The sequence below is a fragment of the Hydra vulgaris genome, chromosome 08 (genome assembly GCF_038396675.1).
Source record: "Hydra vulgaris chromosome 08, alternate assembly HydraT2T_AEP".
NCBI classification, from domain to species: domain Eukaryota; kingdom Metazoa; phylum Cnidaria; class Hydrozoa; order Anthoathecata; family Hydridae; genus Hydra; species Hydra vulgaris.
In genome coordinates, this window is record NC_088927.1 from 45,818,359 (window position 1) to 45,830,000 (window position 11,642).

General features: G+C 25.9%; 1 protein-coding gene across 2 annotated transcripts in view; it reads right to left on the reverse strand.

The window, feature by feature from the left end:
• LOC136083892 (TNF receptor-associated factor 6-A-like) overlaps positions 1-11,642 on the reverse strand; it is a 68,210-nt gene that overhangs the window by 10,614 nt on the left and 45,954 nt on the right. The window contains exon 4 of one of the 2 annotated variants that reach the window (XM_065803812.1): positions 1,719-1,879. In XM_065803812.1, the coding sequence (XP_065659884.1) occupies positions 1,719-1,879 (161 nt within the window). Of the gene's footprint in view, positions 1-1,714; positions 1,880-11,642 lie in introns of both variants that reach the window. The other variant, XM_065803811.1, reaches the window with a different exon arrangement.

The following is an 11,642-nucleotide window of genomic DNA, read 5'->3' on the forward strand; positions in this document are numbered from 1 at the left end:
TATTTCTTTTTTATATATAAAAAAAAAAAATTAAAAAAATTTGCGCTAATGTTTTTTACAACAATTAATTACAGCTTAATGTTTTCCGCACAAACTTTCCTAAAAGACTGTTTAATAAATAAATATATAATCTGATTGAAAAAAGTTTTAGCGTAACATAGATTTGAATACGTACGAAAAATTTACAATCCTCTTAGCTTTAACTGGAGGGGGTAACAACTCCAATCCTCTCAGAGTTAACTTGAGGGGGCCAACAAAATTACAAAAACTTGGCTTTAAAAATATTAAAAGGTTTTATAACCCCTCTAGATGTATCTTTAAAGTTTATAATATAAACTTTAAAGATACATCTAGAGGGGTTATTAATATATATAATTGAATCTAAATTGAATTATATATAATTAAATCTAAAATGAATTGATGTATTTATATATAAATATATGAATCTAAATTGAATTGATGTATTTATATATTATATACAGAATATATATAATTAAATCTAAATTGAATTGATGTATTATATTATAATACATCAATTCAATTAAGATTCAATTTTATATATTCTGAAACAATAATTTGTAAATTTTCAACGACAATTACAAATCGTTCTAATTTAAAGTAAATACTTTACAATAACTTAACAATAGATATGGCAATAATAGTAATACTAAGAATAATAACAATTATAGTATTAACATTAACAATAAATAGTGTAAATAATAATAAAAAAGTGATAATTTTTATTATAAAATTAATAAATACGAAAATAGGTATAATAAGAGAGTGGTAATAATAACAATAAATTACAAGTTTTTCATCTGAGGTTTTTAGAAATATCTTTCTGAAAACTTGTGAAAAAAATACTCTTTCAAATTAGTAATTAACTCAATTGATTTTATTCGAAAAGGCTCTCATATTAAAAAAATTTGTAAATGTGCCGGAATTAGTATTTTTGTTTATGATGAAAGACAAATCGACATTTAATAGCTGAAAATTATTGATTTTGAGCATTTTAGATAGAAAGTAAAGTTGATCAGGATTAAAATAATAGTGATTTAAATAAATTATTTTTAAAGCCTTATTTTGTAAGTTGGATAATCTTAAAAATTCTTGTGAGCCGATATTTACCAAAACCTGAAATATATATTTTAGATGTAATTCAAAAATGGCATGCTATATATTGACAAGAGTTTCAAGATTAACATAGTGACAAGTTTCAGCTAGCATCCGTTTAATCTACGAAGTTTTATTGTTAAATCTTTATGGTGATGTAAAAACGACAATCATTTACGGATTTTTTCTGTTCATTCAGATTAAGTGGGTAGTGAAATTCAAAGACTTATATATCATTATTTCTTAATTGCTTTATTAATAAAAAGTAATCAAGAAAGAATGATATTACCGTCTTCGATGTCAAAAGATGTAAGCAAAAAGAATGACCCTACTTTATTGAATTTATAAAAAAATACTAAAATACTGTTGTCACAAACACACAAATTTTTTCCTAGCTGATACAGAACGTCCACAGTGCGTCTTAAGGGCGTCCTACGGACTTGTGACATTCATAAAAGGGTATAGTAGTATTGAGGTCAAATAGACGTCTATACCCGCTCGTTTAGTTTAAATAAATAAAGGTAATTCTACTTCACAAAAAAAAAAAAAAAAAAAAGTTAAAAACAGTATAAAAAATAAATAAAATACGGAATAGTTTTACTTGCTTGTCACAAAAAACAATCCTTTGTTTGCAATATCGACAGGTAACCAAACGATAAATGCAATCCTTTTCAATGTGGTCACTTAGTTCTTTACGCAAAAGTGTAGTAGAGCATTGTTCATTGAGGCATTTTACCTCTTGATATTCACAAGAAGTTAGATGGTTCTTAAACAGAAAAGTATATTTAAATTATTTTCAAATATATTAGAATACCGATAACGGTTGAAGCTTTTTTTTTATTGCTTCTTACTTTTTGCTAATGCTACTTTTTTTAAAAGCGTTTTCTTCCAAATCTATTTAGTAGTTTTTTTTTCCTTATCTTTTTGAAAATATCTAGGAGAAACTCTTCTCGTAGATATTTCCCTTCTTTTAGTAGGGTCGGAAAACTCTTCTAAAAGAGTAATAAAACTGATTTGAGACGGGATAAATGCGTAGCACAAGATAAATTTCTTTAAAATATATCGAGATTTCTGAGGAGGAATGCAAGAAGCGAACTATAATATTTAATCTTACTTAAAATCTAAAACTATGCTTGAGCTTATACAAGGAGCAAACTTTACTTAAGTCATACCGTAACTTTGGGTAACTTAGCGCAAAAATTTGAAATTTTTTGCTTTGTGTTTCTAAAACCGGGCTTCAAAATTTCTTCAATATTTATAAAAACTGCCAAAATTTTTCTCTATTCTAACTAAAAACTTTTATTATTAAAATTTTTTTTTAACCATTTAAGAAGTAATTTTTATGGGTGTCTTTATTATGTCCTAATATTAGCCTTATAAAATTTGAAAAAAAGCGTTTATATGAATTTTAAAATCTATTTTATCATACTGTTTCATAGGAAATTTAAACTCTTTTTATCATACTGCTTGATAGGAAAATCTAACGAGCTTGAAGACGAATAAAAATAAACAAAAAAAAAAAAAATAATAATAATAATAATATCAGATTTACTATTATTTTGGTTTATAAAGAATTTAACATGATAAAAGAAACGCAGCCGTATTTAAAACTAAAAAACACAAGTTTCTTTTCATGTAGGGAATTATATATATTAAAAAAAAAAATAAAAGCTAACTAAACAAACTTCAATAGGCCTAATAAAAGTCTAATAGCGTTACTTTAAAAAGTTCTCTAGTTTAGGCTATTTCTTGAGGCTTCTTGGTGTAAAGCAAATATTGTTCCTTTCAAAAAATCTTCTTGTGTGTCAGAAGAGCATACTTTAACCATTGGCTTCACATAAGCACTGTTTACCTTGACATTTGTAAGTTGTCTAGAAAAAAGTTCTCAAATTTTTTAAGCTTGATTTCTCATTTTTATTCTTTTTGTTGACAAGTTTATTTTTAATGCTTCTCAATGATTTTGAGCTAAAACTGTGATTATGGCACTCTTTCGGATATTCTACCAATTGAACTTTTGGCTTTATGCTCTCCATGTTTTTGTTCTGTTTTTTTTTCTTTGAGCCAATATCAAAACTCTTATTAAACTTTTCGAAATCTTCTGTGCCAACATATTTTCCTGCAGGAACAGAAAACTTTTTTTTTTTCGTTTTTTTTAGTTTCTGCAGACTGCAAGAATTTTTTTTTTTTTGTAAAAAAAATCTTGAAGCTGTTTTCTAAAAATTCTTTATCGTACAATTCTCTCTCTCTAAATTGTGTGAGTATTTGATTGACAATTTTCTCTCTCTCTAAATTGTGTGAGTATTTGATTGACAATTCTCTTTCTCTAAATTGTGTGAGTATTTGATTGACAATTCTCATTCCCTAAATTGTGTAAGCATTGGATTGACATTTCTCTCTTTCTAAATTGTGTGAGTAATTGATTGAATGAATATCACACAATCAAAAACATGGTTTTCTGGGTATTTGTTACCTCTCTGTTTTTGTACAAATGAATTAACTTAAATTAGGCCCATGAAAGACCTTGGATTTTTTTACTTTTTTTGTTTAAAAAATTAGACAATTATTGATAATACGACGTAAATCATCTTTGCCGATTAGAAATCCATAGTTACTCTATTGAATGGTACACTTCACAAAAACAGCCCCCTTGAATTTGGAAAAAATTTATGGTTTACTAGGTTATAAGTTGTGTTTTCCTTTCAGTTTGTAACAAATTGCTCATCAATTATTGCCATATTTAGCAGCAGCTTGTTTTTGTGTAAGGTTTTTATATTTTACCTTTTCAAGACATTTGGATAGGTCATTATTTGTATAGTCTTTACATTTTCTGGCTTAGTAACAACTTGACATCTGAAAAAAACAAGAATGTTTTTTTGCTTTACCAAAAAAAGATAATGAAAAAATTTAAAGCAAGCTTCAAAAGTGTTTTGCAGCCGTAATTCAAATTTTTACTCCTAGAGAGAATAGTATCTTTGACTTTGGGTGTCGATGTTACGCACGGTTGTGCACAGTTACCCAAAGTGAAATAATGTATTGAATCTTTTCATAAAAAACGAGCAGAGCTATAGACTATAGTATAGTCTTATAACCTAATTTACCTGTTCATTTAAGACCAAATTTTGTTTTTGTAAATTTTTTAAATTTTTTATTAAAACCCACGTATGTGAACACAGGAAAAAAAATATTTTCGCCAAACAAGAGTATTGATAATGTCTTTAGAAGATATAATTAAATGTTTCTATTTGGGAACGCTGGATTGGTATGGGTTAATGGATACTCACTTTCTAAGATCTGTTAAACATGGTGACCCAAATATCCCTTCACTAACACGTAGACACATTTACACTGTACTTTTAATTCTACAGTATACATAAAGCCAACTGGCAAAATAATACAAAAACTTATAAAGATTTTCTTCTTTTTTTAAATAACTTTCGCAATTATAATTATTGTTTGTTTTATCTGCTTAGCAGCTGTAGCAAATGTTTAGGTATAAAAACCTTTTTTTATTATTTGATTTCGAATATAGTATATATAAAAATATATATTTTAACTCTTTTCTGAAAAATGGGAACAATAAAGAAATAGCTAATGGTAAACAGTAAGATATCGAATCAAAATTTCAAAAAAAAAACAAGTGAAGACATTATCTTTTTGTGTTAAAATGTCTACTGAGTCATCTTCTTCCATATGTTGACATTGCAGTACCATCAGTTTAAACGTCAAAAGAAAGTTTTAAAAGTTTTTTCTAGCAAGGGCCTTTTTTTTTTTGCCTCCACAACAGCACCTTCTGCAGTAGCAGGATTGTCTTGCTAAGTTTTTTCTTTAATAAGCTTCAGATAACTTTTATTTCAGACCATCCGCAGCTTGTTAGGGCTAATTCACTGAGCACATTAATAACATAAATATCTCAATCATGAAACATATGCAACAAATTTTTTCTCTCGGTGTTTTGATGTTTTTAGAAATTTTAGCTTTTTCAAAAACTTTTTGTTTGTTAAAGTGTATAATATCGTTACATATGTTTGTATACAATCTCTTTAAAACTTCAAAAGTATTTTATATTTTGAAATTATATATAAAAAAAAAAAAAAGTCAACAGTGAAAGGGTTCGAAACACGGCTTATTTTTTTAAAAGCTCGGCGCGCTATCCACTCGGCCACGCTGGTAAGTTGATAATCGAAAGTTTTTAAAACTATATAATGATTTTTTTTAACGTAAATAAATGCTGTAGATCAAAATTAAGGAGAGCTTGACGCAATGCAATTTTCAAGTGAAAGTCAAACTCCAAAACTTGATACATATTTCAGTATGTTTTAACATTACTTAATTTAAAGTTTACATACGTTAGATATTTTCATACACTGTTGCTCACGTTTGCTTACAATAAAGTATACTGCGACGCTTTCTCGCCACTACCATGGTTGCAATGGCTGCCAAGGGTTCCGTGTCAAACACGCTCGATTGGGCACTATTAACACTACTAAAAGGATTAAGTTCTGCAATATTGTGCAGATATTCACTGTATATTATTTGTATGGGGTAGGTCGTAACTTATACAATTTTGTGAAAATTCTAATTTTTGAGAATAATTACTTATGCATATCTTTTGACAATTTACCGATTTAAAACTTTTGTTTAAAAATATAAAATTAAAAAAAGCTGCCTTTTTCGTTGAGGTTTGTGTTTCGGATTTAGAGAGAAAAAAAAAGTAGCTTTCTTGACTAAAGTGATCCCCTTGGTCTTGGAGCGGTGTATAATAGGAAAAAAACAAACTATTTAGCTAAATTTTAAAAAAGATGTCTTAAAAAAACAATATTTTGATCTAATTTAAAATTTATTGCACTGTAAATTTTGTATCGATTGTGTAATAATTAATAGATACATTATAAATATACTCATTAATCTCAGAGAATATTAAAGAGGAAGATTTGAACAAGTATCCTCAGACATAATTTTTATTTTTCTGTAAAGAGTAACTACCGAGGTAGTAAACAATATTGGCATATCATTGGCGCGATATTGGGTATCTTTACCAATCTTGGCTAAAGATATCGAATATAGCGCCAATATTGTCAAGTAATATTACGCCAATATTGCCTTTCCAATATTGACAAACAATATTGCGCCAATATTGTCATATCAATATTGGCAAATATTAGTTTAATAACATTACCCTATCACTTTTTTACTAATACTGGAATGCCAATATAATGGCTTAATAATAAATAGCTAATATTGGCTAATATTTACATTTTTACGTATTGGTACGCATGCGTAACATTATGGGATATTCATAATGTGCATTAGTTTTCTTAAATAGAAATAGTGTAATAGCTTTTTTTTTTAAGTCTAATGGCATATTTTTACGAAAAAAGGCATCCTTATGTTATTAATATTTTACAAAAAAAAATCAGATTTTAATATAAAAATTTTGAGTTGTGAAAAAAAAAAAGTAAGAGAAGTAGTTTTAGTTAAATATTTACAGAATGAATCACGAGAAGAAGTGGTTGTAATTTAATTTGAAACAGATTGTATCACGTGAAGAAATAGTAAAAGTAATGAAATCCTTTTAAATCAACTTTTACGGATTAAATCATGAGAAGAAGTGGTTGTAATTGATTAAAGCAGATTGTATTATGAGAATCAATTGAAAACAAATTGCATTATGAGAAGAAGTGGAAAAATATTGCTATACTATAAGTAGCAAGATTAAAATAGTAAGTTAGCTCTTAAACGAAAATATTTTAAGATAATTTACCTGTAAGATATATCTTTTATAGTCTATTTATTTTGTTAAAGATATTCATTTAAGAAATAAATGCGTCATAATTTATCTTTAACTAAGTTTGTAAATAACTAATTTAAATAAGGCATTGTTATTCAAACTGCTATATAGTTTTAAATTCATGTATAACATAATTTTATTATTATTTACATTAAAATTTTATAATATACTATAAGAAAGGCACCCCTTCTTGACACCTTACGATGCTAGCCTTATGATACTGGGGTAATTCTTCCGTATTTGTTTTATTTTAGGAACGCAGAAATCGCGATTTACGGAACCGATTTTTATAATAAAATTTTGGTTCTCGTTTTTTAAATTTTTTTAGGCAACTTGAGGCAGACGTAGTTTTGTGGAGTTTCTTTCAAGAAAAATATAAACACATAGATTCTTTTTGGAAAGAAGAAAAGTTAATTTTGATTTTTTAAAGACTTTTATGTATGGTTACTAAATTTTTTTATGGGATTATTTGCTCCTGAGTATTAGGTTGATGTTTTCTCATGAACTTGTGGTCAAAGAAATATAGAGTCCTTTTTTTGTTTTATTAAAATAGTTTGTTTCGTGTATTTTCTATGCACATGCTAAATTTTAACAAGAAATAATTATAAGCAGTTAGTTTAATTAGTGTTATACCAAGTATATCACTTTTTTCAGGTAGCCCAAGGCAAATAGTTTTTTGAGGTGTTTTTTTTTAAAAACATATCTAAACCTTGACAACTTTTGAAAAGAAGAATAGTTAGGCTTGATTTTTATACAAATATATCATACTTTTTTGTGGAGTATTTTGCTGAGAATTTTGAATGAAAATTTGGTTGATGTTGTCACATGAATTTGTAAGCGAAGATATGTAGAGTCCGCTTTTTTTATTATTAAAATAGTTTGTTTCTTGCATTCTCTATAAGCATGCAAAATTTCAACGAAAAATAATTATAAGCAATTAGTTTAATTAGTGTTGAACTTAAGGTACCTAACTTTGGTTGTTCTGTTGTTGGTAAGCGTAATCCGGGTGGGGCCCAAATCCGGATTAGGGGCAATTCAAATAAAAATCTTATTTTGATTTATTGTAATTTATATTATTTAATTTAATTAAATATGAACAAGTTTAATAAAACTATTCTAGATGCACTAAAACTGTTCTAGATGCGCTAACAGATAGTAAGTTCAATTTTTTTAGTTCATAGTAATAGCATTAATAACTATTTTCAAATCCAAAAACTAATGATTAATGTAAAACCTTCATTGTTTTTTATGTAACATAAAAAAATATTCATGTTTCAGATTAAAACTATTGGTATTCAATAGCAACAGTTTTATTATTTTAAAACTCTATTATTTAATAGTTTTAAAACACTAAGAGGTTTTTTGTTAAGATTAAACTAATGAAGTATCAAATATATTTATTTATATGTGGTTTATAATAGCCTATTAAACTATTGAATTGATTGTTAACTGTTAGTATTAGTTGACAACTTTATTAAGCCATCACATATAAATAAGTATATTACATACTTCATTAGTTTAACCTTAACAAAAAACTTTTTAGTGTTTTTAAAATACAACAAAAGATATTATTATTGTCTTTTATCATATTTAGATTATATACTTCTTAATCTGTGGATTAGTGTTTAAATCATTATACAAGCATGTCAAGTATTTATTTCTAGTTTAGATCCTACCCAGTTTTTTGTAGATTTTTTTAAAACTTCGTATGAATAAATCACATAAATTTTGGGTTTATTCATTAAAAAAACATTGACATAATCACAAAGAGAAATTAGTATACAATAAGTAAATGTTAATAAACATTTATAATATCTTCCTATATATAGAAACACTTGAAAAACATAAGTTAATGTTTTTTACTTATTGTATAATATTTTAATCTGTGTTTATTGTTTATAACCATTCCTAATGTTATATAAGTTATATAATGTTATATAAGTTTATAACCATTCCTAATGTTAGGTTGTTGTTTATAAATATATTATCTTTATATATTAATAGTTATATTTACACTGTTTATTTTCATTTTGTTAGTAAAGTTATTGCACCTTAAACAGAACAGCTTTGACGATTGTTACATTTGTAACTTACTGTTGACAATTTCAAATTATTTTGTGTACAATATTTTTGTTATTTTCAGTCGGATCTACACAGTCTATCACTGGTAAGTTTATATCAGTTTGTATATGTTAATGATTATAGAATATAGAATAATTCAAATGTTGATAAATTTGAAGAGTATTTTGCATACTTGTTTACTATTCTTGCTTTAGTTTTAAACTGTCTGTTTAACTTTATTAAAAGTTATTTCATTTTTAAATTAGTTTTAATTACCTTATGTTTAAAGTTCCTAAAACTTATATTTGCATTATTGAGGTTGAAATACTAGTTTCTTGTAACCCTTACTTGTTTATAAAAGATACGTATGAGACTTTTAAATTGAGATTTTTAAAGTTTATATAATTTAGTCCATTTTTTTACATTATTTATAATGTTATTAATTTTTAATAAATTATTATATATTATTTATTTGTTTAGGCAAATTGAATTAAAAATATAATATATTATCTCTTTATATATACTTTTTAGAAGCATTTAAGGGTAGATATTCCAACTTGCATCTTGTAATGTGGTAAGAATTGTAAAGTTATTTCTCTCTTTTTAAATAAACACAATTTAAAAAAATTTTAAAAATTTTTATTGACATCTTTTTCAAGTTTGAATAAAAAGGGAATGAAGGGAGGGGTTGTTGGGCGTGGCACATGCCCCTCCCCTAACTTTGAAGCATAGTAAAAAATAATCTTGAATACTTATTTCTCTTTTTCAATAAACTGAATTTAAAACCTTTTTTCAAATATCTTATAAATTTTTTTTTTGGTTGAACAAGACTGGGCGGGAAGGGGCATTGAGCGTGGCACATGTCTCGCCCCAAATGTCAATTTATACACCACTTGTATATGCTGTAAAGTAAGATTATATAATTTAAACCTTTTAAAACAAAATATAATCACTGTTTTTTAGATTAAAACATTTATAAGAATGTAACATTTCACTTTGAAGCACAGTGACTCAAAGTAACAAAAATATGGTAATAAACCCTTCACAACTTTTCTCTAAAAATCGTGCCCTTTTTTGAATAATATTAAATTGCAATAATTTTTTATTTCAAAACTATAAATAATTTTTTAATAAAACTTTTATTTTAAATAGTGAAAATAAGTGAAAAAATTTGTTATTATTTTCAAAAAAATCTGAAAAATGTGAGATTTTTATTAACTAAAAAAGAGAAGTTTTAATTTAAATAAAAGTGTGTATTTATTTTGAAGATAATCTTTTGGCTCTATATATTTCAAATTTACAAAAAAGAAAAAAAAAGTCTGATTTTTTTGTTTAAGTTTAAAGACTTTTTGAAAAAAAAAGGCAGCAAGTAATTGTATTTTTTTGGTTTATATATCAGCTAAAAAAATGTTCCACCGAGTTCCAAAAGTATAATTTTTTCTAGTTAATTAACATTTCTACTTTTAAAATATAAAAGGATTACTGCGGTCACCTGCAGTATTGGAAGTTATAAAAGAAATACAAATGTTGTTAAACACTTAAAAACCTTGTTTTCCACCATTTTTGAAAGTATTTTGTTATAATCAAAACAAATAAAAATGGCGTGAAACTTAAATTTTAAATTTTTACTTGTATTACTCGCTCTAATATAGTTTTTAAATCATAAACATTAAATATAGTTTTAAAAAACGTGCTTTTGTCATTATATACTATTTAAAAGTTTGTAAAAATATTTATTGACAATTTTAAAGAACGATTTATTATTCGATAAGTACAACATGTTTGAAAAAGCTAACCTGAACAACTTTATTATTTCCTGTAATATAAAGTTAACTTAGTAATATAGTATTTTTACAGGATGTAGCAATGTGACAATTGTTAAAGCCATAACAAAATAAAATTTTAAACAGTGTAAAGTAAAAGAATATATATAATGTAATTTAAAATGTTTCTGATATATTAGTTTTATTATATTGATGGTTCTTAAAAACAATAGCAATGAAAAGATTAGATCTAATCCCAAATATACGTGAATTAGGAGTAAATAAATTAAGATTACGGAAGGATTTACTTAATAAAATAAAAAGTACTAAAGAAATTCTCAAAGAAAACTTAAACAAAGTAAAGGTTGCTTTAGTTATATTTATTTCAAAGGTGAAGAAAAAACTAAAACAATGTGGACGAAATTATGATACATTTATACAAAAAGAAAATCGTTTGCTTCAAAAAAATCTTATAAACAATAAAAATAGCCATTTTTGCTCAGGAAGGCTCCATAAACAATGGAGTGTTCTTGGAGAGCGAAGCAAAAGACAAAAAAGAAAAGAACTAGCCACTGAACATCATGAAGCTCTATTTTTAGCTTCTGCAAAAAGTGCAAATGCTGCTGGAGAAAAAAAAAAGTCTCCATTATAAAAAATAATATTTCTATAGTTTTAGAGATAAAAAAATTTATGAAACTTTGGATAAAGCCTTTCTCATTAATGTGAATGTTGAGGAAGCTCTTGCGTTCAAAACCAAATGATCAAAAACTCAGCTCTTGTACACAATGTGCATATTTATCCTACCTTGCACAATATTTTCGAGGAAAAATTGAAATGCTATCCTGAGAATATACAATTTTCTAAAATTTCTGCAAAGTTTACTCTTCAAAGCATGTTAGATCACACCGTGAGTAGAA